Source organism: Corvus moneduloides, chromosome 16 (assembly GCF_009650955.1).
Source record: "Corvus moneduloides isolate bCorMon1 chromosome 16, bCorMon1.pri, whole genome shotgun sequence".
Classification (NCBI taxonomy): Eukaryota; Metazoa; Chordata; class Aves; order Passeriformes; family Corvidae; genus Corvus; species Corvus moneduloides.
The window spans coordinates 15,841,145-15,857,483 of record NC_045491.1 but is presented as its reverse complement, the minus strand read 5'-3'; the positions used below and the strand labels follow the sequence as shown (position 1 = coordinate 15,857,483).

The 16,339-nt window shown below is 50.3% G+C and overlaps 1 protein-coding gene across 2 annotated transcripts in view; it reads right to left on the bottom strand.

Moving 5' to 3' along the window:
* XPO6 (exportin 6) overlaps window positions 1–16,013 on the bottom strand; it is a 56,796-nt gene extending 40,783 nt beyond the window's left edge. The window contains exon 1 of one of the 2 annotated variants that reach the window (XM_032125918.1): window positions 15,858–16,013. In XM_032125918.1, the coding sequence (XP_031981809.1) occupies window positions 15,858–15,860 (3 nt within the window). In that variant the 5' untranslated portion in view covers window positions 15,861–16,013. Of the gene's footprint in view, window positions 1–6,029; window positions 6,055–15,857 lie in introns of those variants that run through there. The other variant, XM_032125917.1, reaches the window with a different exon arrangement.
* Between the last annotated feature and the right edge of the window lie 326 nt (window positions 16,014–16,339).

Below are 16,339 nucleotides of genomic sequence, written 5' to 3'. Positions count from 1 at the left end.
GGTGTCCTTGATTCCCAGGCCTGGAGAGGAATTGTTTTGTCTGACCAAGATGGGAGAACAGCAGCTACCAGGCTGTGTGGAGTTTACAGTTACATACTAAAGAACTGCAGGATCACAAATACATGAGAAATAGGAAAGCTAAAACCCTAAGGCATCACTCTGACACAGGAGGGTGGCATTAGAACATCCCAGATGCACCAGAATCCAGCACGGGGCAAATAACTGGGAATTCAAAGTGCTCGTCGGTAGCAGCAAGATTTGTCCACTGCACGTGAAAGCTTTGGACATGAAGGAGCATTTGCTCAGCTCTGTTCACGAGGACAGCAACACAACAAACTTTTTATTTTCGTGGCATTCAGGAATTTTAAGCGAATAAATAACTCTCACAAAGACAGCAAGTTCGAGTAAAGATGCTTTCAGATGTTCAGCAATCATAAATATCCTGTCATGGGAAGCATAAACTTTGAGAGGATTTCTTCTGGACACCAGGAGGAATTTCTTCCCACAGAGGGTGAGCAAGTATTGGAATGGGCTGCTCAGGTGGGTGGTGGAGTGCCCATCCCTGGAGGTGTCCAAGGAAAGCCTGGATGTGGCACTCAGTGCTCTGGGCTGGGGACATGGTGGGGATGGGGCACAGCTTGGACTCGATGATCCTGGAGGTCTTTTCCAACCTCAACCATCCCATGATTCTGTCACCCCTGACACCTCTTCCTGTCTTTGCCTTGGTGCCATCCTGCTCCTCAGGAAGCTTGAAAAATTAAGGCATTTCCAGCACTCTAAAAAGCAGTGTGCCAGTATTCAGCAATCTGATTCAAGAAGAACAGCCCCCCCTCCCCCCCCCCCACAATTTAGCTTTTATTCTTGGAAATCATTAGTTACAGTTTTAAGCCTTAAAGAAATTATCAGGATTAGCATCCAGCTGTAGTTTTGGAGCTCTCTGGAGTTGGGATGATTTTATTCTGGCAAGGCAACAGCCTTAGAAACAGTCCTGCTACAGCACAGGCCACGCCAGAGCTGTCTCTCCAATGTTTTCAACCCATGCTATCAATAATAAACCCATCAAGATTCAAGCCCAGACCTTCAAGCACACGAACAAAGTAAACATTTAAGAAAACTGAAATTTTTGCCTCAAAAAACCCCCAAACCAGAAACGAAAGCCATGCCTGGCAGTCTCCTGCAGAGAAGAGCATGTGAGACATCCTGCAGAAACACTCCAGGCTTCTGCTCATTCCCATTTCCATGCACTGCAGTTTTCCCAAGGGCCAAGCAGCAGGAGCCCCTCCTCACTGCATTAACCCCCGGGAACACCAACAACTCCACCCTGAGGGCTCTGCTCTGCAGCAGCTGGAAGTGGATGCTCTGCAGGACACCAACCATTTCCATTTACAAAGGAATACTGAATCCCATCCTACCTTTCCTCTTCCATCCCCGCTTTTTCCTTTTTTTCTTGCTTTTTAAAGCCCTGCTCTAGAAACCAAGGACTATTTCAGGAAGAGATGTTGTTAGTGGGAAATTGGCTTCAAACAACCAACAATCCAAGCAGAGCCACGTTTGCAGCTCAAGTTTCCAGCTTGAATCCCTTTATGCTTGGGCTGCAAACGTCCCTTCAGCCACGGATCAGCCTCCTGCCAGTCGCCGTTCCCAGATAACAGCCCCACTGTGGATAAGAGCCTCACTTTAAAAAGAAATATTTGACTAAGTGGAGTCCTTAATTACTTAGGATACAGCCACACTTAGGACGTTTGTGGGACAGAAGTTGTCCTCAGTTCCTCCCAAGCAGCCCCACACATACAAATCCAGTATTTTCCTAAATCCCTGCACTTCATTTCTCTGCTGCTCACAGAGTGAGTCTCACCAGCAGTTTCTGATGCCAAACCCCCAAAGATGAGTTTCCAATCTCGATTTGATGCAAATTCCTCTGAGAGCAGCACTGCTCTCCCACTCCACCTTCCACCATCCAAGACCAAGATCACTTCAATCCATGGAAAACTCTTGGTCCTTCACAGGATGGAAGGGCTCAGACATCTTTGGATACTTAATTCAATCCTTCTTCAGCAAGAATAGTTGACATAAATACTTTTCTTCCAAGATTCAAGATTTATATCCTGCTTTTGGAAATAAATTATGGAGTTCTTATAAATCTTGAACATCTGCCATGTCCTCCACTCGCTTCAGCACTGAGATTTAGAAGATTCTATTCCTTAGGAACACAGTTAATCTTCCAAAGCAGAACACCACGATCGTGATGTTCAACGTGTCAAAAGCAGGAAGAAAAGAAACCAGAGAGCACAACACGAGGATTTCATGCAAAAAGCCCAGGCTGGAGAGCATCCAAGGCCACCTTGGGCACAAAGACACAGCAGGACCTCCAAGATTGCTCTCTCCTCTTGTTTGACTTCTTGGGGCTCTTTGGGAGGTTTGGCCAAAGGAAGATCGAGAAGGAAAAATTGTCTGAGGTAACCAAAGCCCAGCCCAGGATCCCCTTCTACCTCCAGGCTGGACTTACCAAGGACCTGCATTTGCTGATGCCTTCGGGTATTCCTGAAGTTACCCAGATCCTGGGGCACGTGGTCATCCCCCAGCTCTCCAGCAAAGGCTCTGATAAGGAGGCCACTGAGATAAGGAGGTCACATGCTGTGCAGAGCTGCAGGGGAAGGTTGCTGTACCTGTACCCAGATGCCTGGGAAGTGGATTAGTGAGACTCCAATCAAAGTCCAGCTGTTTGGAGCACCTGGGACTGCACCTGGAATATTTCCTAGTGTTATTCCCATGTTAACAAGCAGTTTCCTTTCTTTTAGGGCTCCCTGTTTACTCTGCATCGAGGAGAAGGACAGGCAGAACCAGCAGTGCTGAGTTCAGGCTCTGGTCTGAAATTCTGGGTCATGCAGAGATTTCATTTTCCAAGGTTTTCAGGGAAAGTGTGGACCATCAGGAACAGAATTTACCCCAGTTTTCTATGTCAGGGCTGGCAGTTTGCCTCACCTCCACGAGGCATTACTAAATATGCAACTATTGACATAGAAATACTTCCCACTCTCTTTCAGAAGTCAAACCTGACCCCTTCACCCCTAGCGCCTCCCAGGGCTGGATCAATCAGGAAATACCATTTCTCTCTTCTCACAACCACCACAGGAAAACATATCCAGTTCTCCAACCCTTGCTTGCAGAGCAGGTAACGTGAGCTTTTCACCAGGAAAAACTCTGCAGCTCACAAAAAGCACTGGAGATAAGATGTGCCACGTCACCATCCACTCCTGCCTCAGCACTGTGGCTGAGTTCTGACCCACAGCAAGGGCCCTGGCTGCCAAATTCAGCAGATCCCCTGGCCAAAGGTGATGTCCTTGTCACAGCTCCCTTAGGGGAGCGAGAGGGAGCAGGGCTAAATGCTAACACAGCCGCAGCTGCAGATTCCCGTGTTCCAGAAGGACATCCAGAGTTTGACCTGGAAACTGGGTCAAAAGAGCATCTCCAGGAGGTGTGTCACAGGTGATCCTCCCCAAAATGGGTGCCTGTAAGTGCTGGGTTGGGTCCACACCACACAGACCGGGCAAGCAGCAGCTCTGCTCCAGGTCTGCTCTTCCTGCAGTTGTCCCATCTGACCCGAGCAGGGCTTGCTGTGGGATCAGGGTGGGAGAGAGCCACTGTCAATCTGTGTCCTTCCCACCCAGTGTCCCCTCATGAGGTTTGCTAAAGGTGTTTCACACCGCTATCAGATGAGGGGTGGAGCTGCTTACTCATTCCAGTTATCTCTGGACTCCAACCCTCTGTGCCCTCCCCCAAGCAGGAAAATGAGCTCCAACAGCTCCCTTTCCTGCCAGAAAATACAAAATTTGCTACCAAGAACCTGCACATCCAACAACATTCTCCATCCACCAAAGCACCACAAGAAGGACCTACCCCACCAGCTGATTTCAGGGCTATCCTCCAGTTACATTTTAAGCTGTATGAGTCATTAACTGATTTCTGCTGATTAAGGGAGGGAAAAAAAAAAAAAGCTGCCAACCTCCTGCATTTCAGGCTGTTCAATACTGCAGCTGCACATCAGTGAGGCTCTGGAGAAGCAAAACTCTTTGTACCCTGCTGCTGACTCCATAACAAGCTCAGGTGGAGACTATGACTAAAGCAGTGGGGTAGAATGAGTTACTCATCCAACTCCAGCAAACAACAGAGCAGCGATCCTTGGGCTGCAGTTTAGACACTGCACATGCACTTGAGTAGCAGACACAATGCTAATTTTAGTTTGCATATCACCAAACACAACCATAGCCCTTAAAAAAGCACCTGCTCATTCTGCAAGACGTGGAAGTGCTTTCTAAAGCCATTTTCTCCACAAGTGCTTTCATTTAGAGTTCACTTCCTCTTCTTTCTATTTTTTTCAAATCTCATTTGACGCTCTCTGAAGGGATTTTTTTGTTGAGGGGAAAGCTTTTCTCTACTGCTTTGCCATAAAAACACAAGCTGTTAACCTTGTAATGTTTGCCATTAGAGCATCCATCACACAAACGATGCTCTAAATACGGCAACTCGGGCTGATGACAACTAAGAGGAGGGTTAGCTCTGTTCAGTTTTGCCCTAATGTGTTTGCAAATGGATATCACTCCAAGACAAATTTAAGGCATTCCCTCTCCAGAGCTTTTTTTAGTAAGATGCTAATTGCAGCTGCAGTGTTACAGAGGTGACTTCATCCTTCAGGCAGCGCTGGAGCACCTTCCTGACCTGCAAGGATGGATTTTACACCACGCAAACTCCCAACACCTCCTCCAGCGGCAGGGAGGAAAAGCCCTGGCTCTGCTGCACCCCAGGAGCCCTCAGAGCAGATCAAACCCCCCTTCTGCATCTCTACTCTTTAAATAAAGACGGGGAGTTCTGTCGGGGAGTTGTTCCCACCCCCTGCACCCACCCTGGTTTGGATTCCGACGCCCACCCCTGTTCATCCCTGCCGTCAGCCCCTGTGCAGTCCCTGCTCCCGCTGTATTTAACAGCTCCCAGCCCACAAAGCCCCCACACTGAGCACTGGCAGCAAATGCAGATCCCTCTGCAGCTTCCTCACTTTTTGGAGCTCCCTCTCCATCTCAATCCCACCCACCCCTCTCTCCTGCCATCTCCAGTGCAAGACACATGGCCCAGCACAGCTCAGCCTCCTCCCAGTTATCAGGATTCAGATCTTATCACATTTATATGTTAAAATCATTATCAGCTACGTCTACCAGCTTGTGGGTAACTCTTCCAGGAGAGGAGGGACTGCAGAGGAGCACACAACATGAATCCTGAATGTTGGAAGCATTCCCAGCTGGAATTGCTATGATGCCACCAACAAGCCAGTGCACAGGGTTAAAAAAACAGAGAAGAAACAAGAAATTTCAACCACAGCACCTGTATAAAATAACTCATCATCACCCTGTCTTTGCTAATTGCGATGTCCCATCCTCTTCCACCTCGGAGCCTTCTGCTTCCAGTGCTGTGCAGTTAATTAATAGCACAGTCACACACCTAGAACCACAAACAACTACACTCCAGCTGCTTAATTTTCTTCCCTCTATATTATTTATAGTCCAGCCTAACTTAATGATGCACATACGTATCGTGAGTATTAACAATACTAACATGTCCATGTACTGAGGTAGTAATTTACTCATTGAAGGATTACCAGGGTGTCTTTCAGAGCCCCTCCCTGCCCCAGCTCTAACACAACATGATAATGAACAGGTAAATTAGAAATCACACTCTCAGAAAGCTTGTGGGTTGTTTCAAGCCTGCTCATAAAAACTGGAGAACCCGTGGGACAGCCCTGGGTCACTCAGGGCAGTGAAATTCGTGGGAGAAGTGCACTATTATTTTTAGCAAGAAAAGCAGAATTAAGAAGTGTTTTTAAAAAAGTTGTAGGACACCAAACACATGCTCCAGAGAAGAAAAATACACACTACAAGCAGGCAGAGCTGGGAGTTCAAAAGCAGTGTTACTCATTATATTTAATCCTTTCCACAACTTGTAGAATTTGGGGTTTCACCCTCACTCCCAGGGTCTCTTACCAGAGGTCTGACACGAGGAGCCCACAGCATCCGTGCTCCCCAGCAGTGCTCTGCTGATGCTATCAGACCAGGGGCTCAGCCTTCAGTCTCAGTTTCCTCGTTGCACTTCAGAGATGTTTTTGTGGTTTAAAGAACCGAAAGTAGACTGGGCCTCGCTCTGTGCTCTGTGCTCAGCTCCTGGGGCTGCGTCAAGACAGCTCTGGCTGCACAGCTGACCCCTCCCCCGGCTCACTCATTGTAGAGACCACAACTTCAGCATCTCACTAACAACAGGGAGATTTTGCAAACTTGTTATAGTAGAGTTTTTGCTTCAATTGTGGCATAAAAGTCACGGATTGCTGCTGTACCTCAAGGCAACTGGCAGAGGAGCAAAGGCACCACGCACGCTCCTCTCCGTGTCCCCGAGGTCCCACAGCTCAGGGCCAGCTCCAGAGCTGCTCAAAGCCCTCCTGGCTGGACAACTCCCCTCTTCAGGAATCTGGCTGCACGTCAGGAATCAGTGTTGAATTTAAATATCAGCTAAGGAGTCAGCACAACCCCGGGTTGAGCAGGGCTGTGTGGAACAGGCCATGGAGAGCCAGCAGTGACAACCTGATTTCTGCACCAGAGATCATCTTACCTGTAACGCTGCCTGCTCCACGAGTAATCAGCACCTTTTTCAATACCCAAGGGATCTGATTTCTTAAACCCTCTTGGACAGGCAGATTCAGTTAACCAGGTATCAGGTTTGAAGGTTGAACTTTGATTAACAGGCTCAAGTGTCTGAGTCTGATTCTTTCTAACCCAGTCACTCTTAACCCACATAACCAAGCCCAGCAAGCAGTGTCCTCCACCCAGCAGTTCCCAGAGGCTTCAGCACCTAGGAATTCCCTTAGAAACCCAGCAAAGGAATAAAACAATCCCAGCAGGCTGGAATAAGCAAAGGAAGGTTTAGGCACAGTGCTGTTTCAAGCCATGCTTGCTGAAGATGAGCCCAAGAGTGATTTCTGGGTCCCTGACGCCCAGGAAAGGCGGCTGGTCACGTGCTGGTGACTTCCTAATTGATTTCTTGTGGTTTAGTCGCTGGAAATGGCTCAGCAACACAGTATTTTCCCAAACAAGCAGTTGCTAAAATAACAATACACAGCTGAGAAGTGCAGAAGCACCCAAAGCAGATTCCTCAAGATCAATACCCTGCACATCACCAAAGCACAGCAGGCAGAGGTGGCTCTGGAGTCACTTTTTGGACTTGCAACTTAAATGTGACAATCCGGCCACAGTCATCAGCCTTTCCCCAGCAGACACTTGGCTCAGCCACTTCTCAGCTGCTGGCCACCACTTTTTAAGCTATCAACGATAACAACTTTTCATTCTGTGGGTTATCAGCAAAACCAGCCAAACAAAATCCGCTCTTCAGACGGACACAGCTGAGCATCTGCCAAGGGCGCTCAGCTGCCAGGGGCTGCTTCCAGAAGGTAAAACACTGCAAGGTGATTCTGGTTGTCTCAGTTCAGAATTCACTTAAATTCCCCCCAGCAAAGTCTAGAAACTCACACCTCCCAAGCTGCATCATTGCTTTCACTTCACGCTCTCCCTTTGCTGGGTTCCCCAGGATGCCCCACCCTCCAAACCAGCCAGTGACCCCTTGGAGGGAGATCCCATCCTTCCCTGCAAGGCAATGCTTGTGCAGGAGCCCCAGGACCACAGGCACGAGGAACAAATCACTTCCCTTTTCTCTACCTAAACAAATCAGGCAGGACCACAGGGCTGCCCCAAATGCTTCACTCAGTTTGAGACACCACTTTCTCCAGAGGTTTAGGTGAAGTAACCCAACTTCTAAACAGGCAGGTGGAAAAAAGATCCCAAGGAATCCTTTGGAAATGAGTATGTTTCTGAGGAGACTATTTGTGAAGGGAATAAAAAAATCCTTGTAAAAAGTATCTGTAAAAGGTGTTAAGCAAAACGCCATCATCTTCCTCCAGTGGCCCAGAAATCAAGAGATGAGCAGCAGTGCCAAATGAACTGACACTGCAGCCCATAGGGCCTTCTTAGCTGAAGTCTGTCTAAAAACCCCACACCCATCACAGAATCATGGAATGGTTTGGGTCAGAGGAACCTCAAATCTCATCCAGTGCCACCCCTGCCATGGGCAGGGACACCTCCCACTGTCCCAGGCTGCTCCAAGCCCCAGTGTCCAGCCTGGCCTTGGGCACTGCCAGGGATCCAGGGGCAGCCACAGCTGCTCTGGGCACCCTGTGCCAGGGCCTGCCCACCCTCCCAGGGAACAATTCCTTCCCAATATCCCATCCAGCCCTGCCCTCTGGCACTGGGAAGCCATTCCCTGTGTCCTGTCCCTCCATCCCTTGTCCCCAGTCCCTCTGCAGCTCTCCTGGAGCCCCTTTAGGCCCTGCAAGGGGCTCTGAGGTGTCCCTGGAGCCTTCTCTTGTCCAGGTGAGCACCCCCAGCTCTCCCAGCCTGGCTCCAGAGCAGAGGGGCTCCAGCCCTTGGGGCTTCCTCTGGACTCACTCCAGCAGCTCCACATCCTTCCTGTGGTTATAATGACCCTTCCTAAAGGGAACACTTTTCATGCTCTTACAGATAAATTTGACACTTAAAAATGCCAAACCCTTGTTCCTCCCCACTTGTACAAATGTAGCAGCTCCTCTGACCAGAGAGAAGACAAGAAAAGACAACCCCAAGTGAGAGGAGTGGAGAACCCAGCATGGTTGTGTAGCAGCTCTAAGGAGTTCAAGATGCACGAAGAGATTTTTAAAAACACTTCTCAAATCCTTCACTGTCAGCAGAGCCGCAAATAAACCCTTATTTATCTCAGCCTCCAGACAACTCCCAATAATACCCAGGGAAAGGCTCTGAATCACAGTTGTTTGTAGCCCCAAGTGAAGGAGTCTCTGGAATTATGCACATATGCAGAGCTGGAAATGGGAAGCACCAGGACAAGCAAAAAAAGAAAGTGAATGTAAGAAAAAAAACAATTATTCAGCATATTTCTTAAAGGGGCACCTCTACTCAGATGCAGCTCCAGCAAGCAAATCCTGCTGATTTTTCCAGGTAGTTCTCCAACATCCACTTCTGCCTGGCAGGATTAAGCCCATTACCATGGGGAAAAACTCTCCCAACACCTGGCTACCCAAAGTGCAAGGTTTAGGGCAAACTTGGGGCCAGGATTATACCTTACCCAATACATTACACCAGCCAGACCTGATTTCCAAGGAGGTGTGATTACACTACACAAAAATGTGGAATTTTCAGACCCTCACCCCGTGTCAAAGAGAAGAAAAAAAGACTGTGATACTCTAAATTTTATTCCTGGCAAGAGCATTAAAACTTGTGTTGGGCATTTAAGAGTGTATAATGAAACTACCATGGGAATAACAAAGATTTTTTGTTAATTAAAATGTTTTCAAAGGACAGCTCACACAGGGAGAACATCCAGTCCAATTAAAAGAAAAACAAGATGTTGACATCTGCAAAGCTTCTGCACTTTGGGAGATTTCACAACTGCACTTTGCTGCTCTCCCCTGCAGCTCTGGGACAACCGGGGTGTCCAGCCCCCGGGAAGGTTCCGGCTCTCTGTCCACAGCAGGAGGGCTCTGATGGCCCAGTGGAGGGATATTTGTCCTGGGGCATCCAAAGGGGCACCATGACCCAACCAGCTCCATCAAGCACCAGCAGAAAACAGGAAAAAGCAGCTTTTGAAAGCCAAAGCTGCCTTTTCCCCCCGCAGCCTCCCTCAATCCCAAACCCAGCAACTCCTGGGATCAGAGGAATGGCTGGTGCAGCCCCCAGCCATGAATGGGAGCAAGAATTGCCTCCTGAGCACTGACCCCACACTTCCATGGCAGAGACCATGGATCACATCGTCCTCCTCTTTGTTTCCTTCACACTTGCAAAAAGGAAGCCAAGGAATTGTAGAAAATACAGTTTTATCCCCTATAACCAAAGGATTAGGGATTGGGATGAGGAACAACAAATGCAGCCATGCTGAGTAGCCGGTTTTGCTGTATCCTCTCCAGACCCTGATTTTAAACACCAGGGAAACCACCACTGAGCCAAACTTCCATGGAAGAAACTGCTCTTCGTCCCAAAGAAAAGGTGGAATTGCAATGCAGAAGAAACCTGTTCTGTTCTTACTCAATGAAGCAGCTGAGCACAACACAGATTTTTCAGGCAAAACATCTCTCCAAAGGAAAAAAAACAAAACACATTCCCCTCTGGAAAGCTGCATCCAGTGCTGGCTCTGGCATCCTGACAAGCCAGTACACAAAACAGATGAGCACGCTCCTTTCTCCAAAGAGGGGACAAAAAGGAACCAGGACAATCCCTCTTGGGAAGAAATCCACGCTGCAATTAAAGCCCTAATAAAATATTAAGTCAAACTGCTAAAAATACACAGAGAGATCCAGCCACAAACCCGGAGATGCTGGAACAAACAAAAGGTAATTTAGAGCGTGAATGCAAAGGGTTGGAAATGGGAGAAGAAATGGAATTCTGGGCATGGTCCACATAGGAGAAGGGTCAGGGAAGATCAGGGGGAGAAAAAATAAGGAATTTGTGGTGTTGCTAGAAGAGCCTGGAATAGCTCTGGTGGGGTGAAAGTATCCTGAGTGTAAACAGGAAAGAGAAACATGGATAAAGAAAGGCATCAAATGTGTGTGGAGGGAAGGTAAGACTGGAAAAGAGCTGCTTCACCTTAAGCTGTTGGTGCTTCTTAGCCCAGGAGAAGCTGCATCATTCCCAAAATTCCAGAGGACAGAGAACCCACAAATAAACCCCAGAGGGTGCGTGGATGAGTAGGGAAGTCCTTGACCATCAGAATCAGTAGGGGGAAAAGCCAACTGCTTTCCCTCTACCAAAATACTAATATTTACATTTTGGTTGGAACAATGAGGCCTTCAAGGGAGAACAGGCACATGCTGCACACTTCATAAACACTGGAAATGGGATTCCAAAACTTATTTGATCTAAATGGGAGCCTAAACATTTGATTTTGATAAAACAAAGCAGCAAACACCTCCTTTTCCTTCTCTCAGAGGAAGGTTGTCATGTTGACACCTGGGACGCAGAGAAAGCCAAGGCAGCAGTGACCCAAATACAAATATAGTTCCTAAGAGGAAATATCTGCTGTCTGATAGAGAACAACGATTTGGAAGGATTTTAGGGCACATTCTACCAGACAGGTATCAGCCTATACACCTCAAAGCTCCATTTTCTCCTACTCCGCACATACCAACATATAAATACAACATTAACAGCAGCTTTCCTAAATGACACCACTGAGCAATGTGCAATTAATTCACCAAACGGAACCCTGAATTCTTGGCGTTTTCATGTATCCACACGTGGAGTGATCTCTCCACAGCCCTGAACCCCATGGCAGGAGCTTTGTGGTACCTGCCACATTTTAATGCTTTTCTGCTGAAACAATTACAACCACCACCACCCATCCATCAGCAACAGCCAGTGGAAATGAGCTTTTCAAGCTCATTTAGTGAACCTGGAGGCTCAACAACTTTGCCTTGATGGCTTTTAGTCCTCCTGGAGCCAGTGCAGCCTACATTTAGCTACCCAGCTCTTTGAAATATGGATGTATTGGAATTATTATAGGTCCTGAAAGGGATTATGTGCAACCATTCTGCTAAATGAGCTGTTTTCTTCTGAGAAAAAGCTTTGCTTTTGGAGGAAGCATCCGAGCAGAGATCAGCTCTCCTGCTACAGTTCCCACTCCTCGTTTATCTCTGGAGCCACCCAGGCTTTGCTGCAGAGATGGGAAAGTTCCCCAGCATCAATCATCAGCTCCAGTTTGATGATTTAATAAAGGGGAGATAACCAGGGGGCACACAAAGTCACAATATGATTTGCCAGCCAAAAAAGGAAGCCAGATGTTGGAGCTGAGGCCGGAACTGCCGAGTTCCTACTCTCTTGTTTCTCTGCTCAGCAGCTGATTGAGTCAGAAGGGTTCAACAAAGGGTTTGCTTTTATTTGGAACTGCACATGAAGGGGATGCACTGAGAGCAGGCAGAACTTTGGGCTCAGTGGTGTGGTTTTGATGCTGCACCTCAGCTGGCACTTCTGGGGGACAGAGGGAGGGGACAGCACGCTCAGCTCTCTCTTCATCCCAAAACCCTGCTGTGAAGCTGAGCCCACCTCGCCACGTGCCAGCACTTCCTGCCTGTGCAGCAGCAGCAGCAGCATCCTCCCCATGTCCTCACAGCACAGCATCCCTGAGCTCACCTGGGCCAGGAACAACAGCCCTGAGCTCACCTGAGCCAGGAACAGGCAGCACAGCAGCCCTGAGCTCACCTGGGCCAGGAACAACAGCCCTGAGCTCACCTCAGCTAGGAACAGGCAGCACAGCATCCCTGAGCTCACCTCAGCCAGGAACAACAGCCCTGAGCTCACCTGGGCCAGGAACAGGCAGCACAGCATCCCTGAGCTCACCTCAGCCAGGAACAGGCAGCACAGCCCACATGGGGCCCAAGTGTCCCCAGGGTGATGGGACAGCCAGGCCAAGGGGCTCTGCAGGAGCAAGAAGCTGCTGCTCCCTCCTGTCACAACATCCTCAGTCACCTGCAAACAGCAGGAGTGCTCCCCACAGCAGCTCTGGCTCACAGCCCACAGCCTGAGCCAGCCTCAGGGCCACCAGCTCAGCGAGGCTCACACAGAATCAACAGGAGTTATTTGGTAATCGAGCAGGAGCTCCTTGGCAACCACAAGCACCAGGATAACCCAGGGCTCACCAGCATTACCTGGCAGGACATGCTGCAATCCACACACACTTCATTCCTTCGTGAATGGAAGGCTTAAACCACCACCAGGCAGCTTCAAGCACGAGAAAACAACAGCACTCACTGCTAAAAAATGGGAAGGTGGTAAGGGAGGCTATGGAATGAAAGCCAGGATGCTGCTGTGGGAAACTCAGAAACATCCAAGCTACAGACGCCCACTGCCTGCTCCCATTTCAGCAGCTCCATGTGCCTCACCGGGAACAGGGACACGAGATTCCCTGGATCTGGGCTGCCACTTCCATTGCCTGCTCCCCGCGTGGCCGCTCGCTTGGGAGGCCCAGGGACAACCCGAGGGAACTGTGATTTGTTCTGGGAGAAGCCTGTCTGCAGCTCTGCAGCATCTCTGAATCCCAAACCTCACCAAGCAGCATTTCCTGGAAGTCCCTTCTCCTAAGCTGTTGGATTTGCTGGCAGGATACAAATCCCACGTAACTGAAGAATGTATTTCCTAGGAGGCAATCACCGAAATTCCAGCCTCACATGGGAGTTACAAATGCAATTCCCAGGGGAGTGGTTTGCTCAGGACATCCCAGCTGTGCTCCCAGGGCTTCAGAGATGGTTCATGTTCACCAGTGGAAGCAACAAAGGTGAAGGAAGGAGTGATGAGACAAAGACATGGCTTATTGGACGGAAAACAAATCCCTTCAAGGATAGCTCCATGAACTATATTTACCTTGAAGCTGTTCACTAAAATCCTCTAGAAGGACCCTAAAAGCTGAGTAGGAAACAATACAATAATTTGTGGAGAAAAGTTTGAAGTTGGATCTGGTTCCTGTGTGTTTAGAGTCGAACTCCACAGAAACCCACCTGGATTTTGCAATATCCTGTTTTCCCTGCGGAGACACCACGACATCCTCACCACCTCTCCTACAGAAAGCCCCAAACTGGACACTGCACAAGCCCTATTTACACACACAACAAGCAGGAGCACCCCAAGAGCCACCACACAGGGATGCCCAGAGCTCTCTGCAAATACCTCTGAAAGCAAAGAATGACTGAAGCTTCCTCTGAACCCAAATTTTAAGTGGCATTAAGATTTCTGAGCCATGAGTGGCAACTAAGCCCAGCAAACAGGCACTTGTTCTACAACATTTGTAGTGTCTGAGCTCACTGTGCATCACTGCATTCCCTCCTGCCTTCCCAATTTCCTCCCAAAATCCCTCCCCAATTAATCAAGCTCTAATTCATCCCTGCTCATTCCCTTCCATTTCAACCCCACTACGGAAAATCTGCTTCCAGCAGCCTGTTATTCTGGAGCAGAGTTGAATTATGTTTTATTTGTTCCCAGTGTGCCTTCCAGCAGCTCATCTTCACACTTTTCCAACTGTTTCCGGGAAGGAGGGTGCACTAGCAGTAGAACATGCCCATCTGTAGGCTCCAAGGAAATGGGAACAGAAGGAAAATCTTGCACAGGAGTCACATGATGAGTTACAACAGTAAATCCTGCAGCACAGCCAGGGACTGCTTCTCAACTTCCACAGGCAGGACTCGTGGCTGAGCCAAATAGTGGATGTTCAAGGGAAAGAAAGAAGAAAACAAAGTGTAATTCAGGAGGATAAATATGTGTATCCACAGGAAAGCGAGGGAAGAACTAACAAGTCCTTCTGCCACCTGCAATTTGAAGTGCACACCCTGGCCTACCAAACCCTGCAAGCCATTTAATCATCTTTGTGAACCTGGGGTGTTCTCTAAGAAGAATCCACCTCAAAAATGTCACCCTTTGGCTGAAGCTAAACCCACAAAGAGCTGGGACACGTGGCAGACACGTCAGGAGCATGTCAGCATCCACACACCCCTAGGAGCAGCAGGCTACTGCCGTGTTTATTGAGGAGACCACATCCCACTCCAGCACATCCCAGATGGAGCAGCAAAGCCTCTCCAAGGGACCAATGAAGCTCAACTTGAATGGGCTACAGAGAGCAAAGCTCCAATAAAATACCCATCATGTACCAGGAGCACATCACACAGTGAGCAGCTGTGACTACTTCAGCTCCTGGGTGAATAAATTCACAACCAGGATCCCAAATTCCAGAAGAAAAGGGGTGCAAAGCTTGATCCTACATCACCTAAGGCAGGTTAAGCTAGAAAGAGGTGAAAACTAGGCCAGAAACTACAGCCTGTGCTCAGTGGGACTCTCTGGGTGAGACAGTGAAGGAGGCAGAGCCCCATGGGCAGATCCAGGGCTGCTGAAAGCATCTCCCCTCTCCCTGCCCACCTGCAAAGCACACGTTTGTGCCTTCCCTTTGGCATCCCAATAAATACTGGGATACGAGTTCTCCCTGTGAGTACAAGGGGAAAACAAGAACAGCAGTTCTGGGATGGTGACAGTGAGCAGCACCCCGATCCCCTGGAGACATATTCCCACCTCCTAGCCCTGCCAGCCCGGCTCTGCGGGCACCCAAAGGATCAGAGACCTCTCCTGCGGCTTCTTATCACGGGGAAGAAGAGACTGTGCAAGTCAGAGCGTGCTGTATCTGCCCCTGCATCTCCCGGTGGCCCCGGCTGGCACTGCGGGGAGGCAGCTGAAGGCCGATGTCTCCAGCACAGAAAGGAATCCAGGTCATTCCTACAGCTTATCCAAGGCTAAACTGGAGGCCATCAAGGCAAACCCACAGCTGGCGCCGGAGAATCTTAATCACGAAATGGTTTGGGTTCGAAGGGGCCTTGAAGCTCATCCAGTTCCAACTCCTGCCATGGGCAGGGACACCTTCCACTGTCGCAGGCTGCTCCAAGCCCCAATGTCCAGCCTGGCCTTGGGCACTGCCAGGGATCCAGGGGCAGCCACAGCTGCTCCGGGTACCCCCCTCAGCACCCTCACTGGCTGTAACGCCGTAAAACCTGTAATTCCCAACATCCCCAGGCACCAACGCTCCCAGAAGGAATTTCTGCCTTCCCGGCTTTTTACATCGCGTGACGACGGAGGCTCGGGGGATGCAGCCGCTCCTCAGCCCCCCAGGCTCCGGTGTCCCGGGCCCCGCGGGACAATTCCCCCTCCGCTTCCATCCCTCCCGTCCCCGCCCGGGGCCCCGCTCCCCCAGCTCACCATGGCCGCGGCGGCCCCGGGGCGGCTCTAGGCAGGACGCCGCGCTCCGCTCATCTCATGGCCGGCGGTGGCCCGGCGGGGCCTCCCCGCCCATGCACCGGCGAGCCCCCGCCGGCCGCGCAGCCACGGGCACCGGAGAGCTGCCGGCAGCCAGCCCCCGGGCCTCCCCCGGCCGGCGGGACGGGGAGCCCCGGGGCGCTGGGCAGGGCCGCGGGAGGACGGGGCGGGTGCGGCGGGCGGCGCGGCCCGCGCGGGTCCGGGGCCGGTGTCGGTGCCGGGGCTATGCCAGGCGCATCCCGGGCCCGCCCCGCCCTCCCGCCGGAAGCGCTCACCGGCCGCCCGCGGCCAATCAGAGCCGGGCAGCGCCTCCCGCGCATGCGCAGCTCGGCGCGGCGCGCTGCTCGGCGCCATCTTGGAGAAGGGCGCGGCGCCTCGCGGGGCGCGGAGGGAAGGGCACGCCCGGAGGTGCGCCTGGCCCCGCC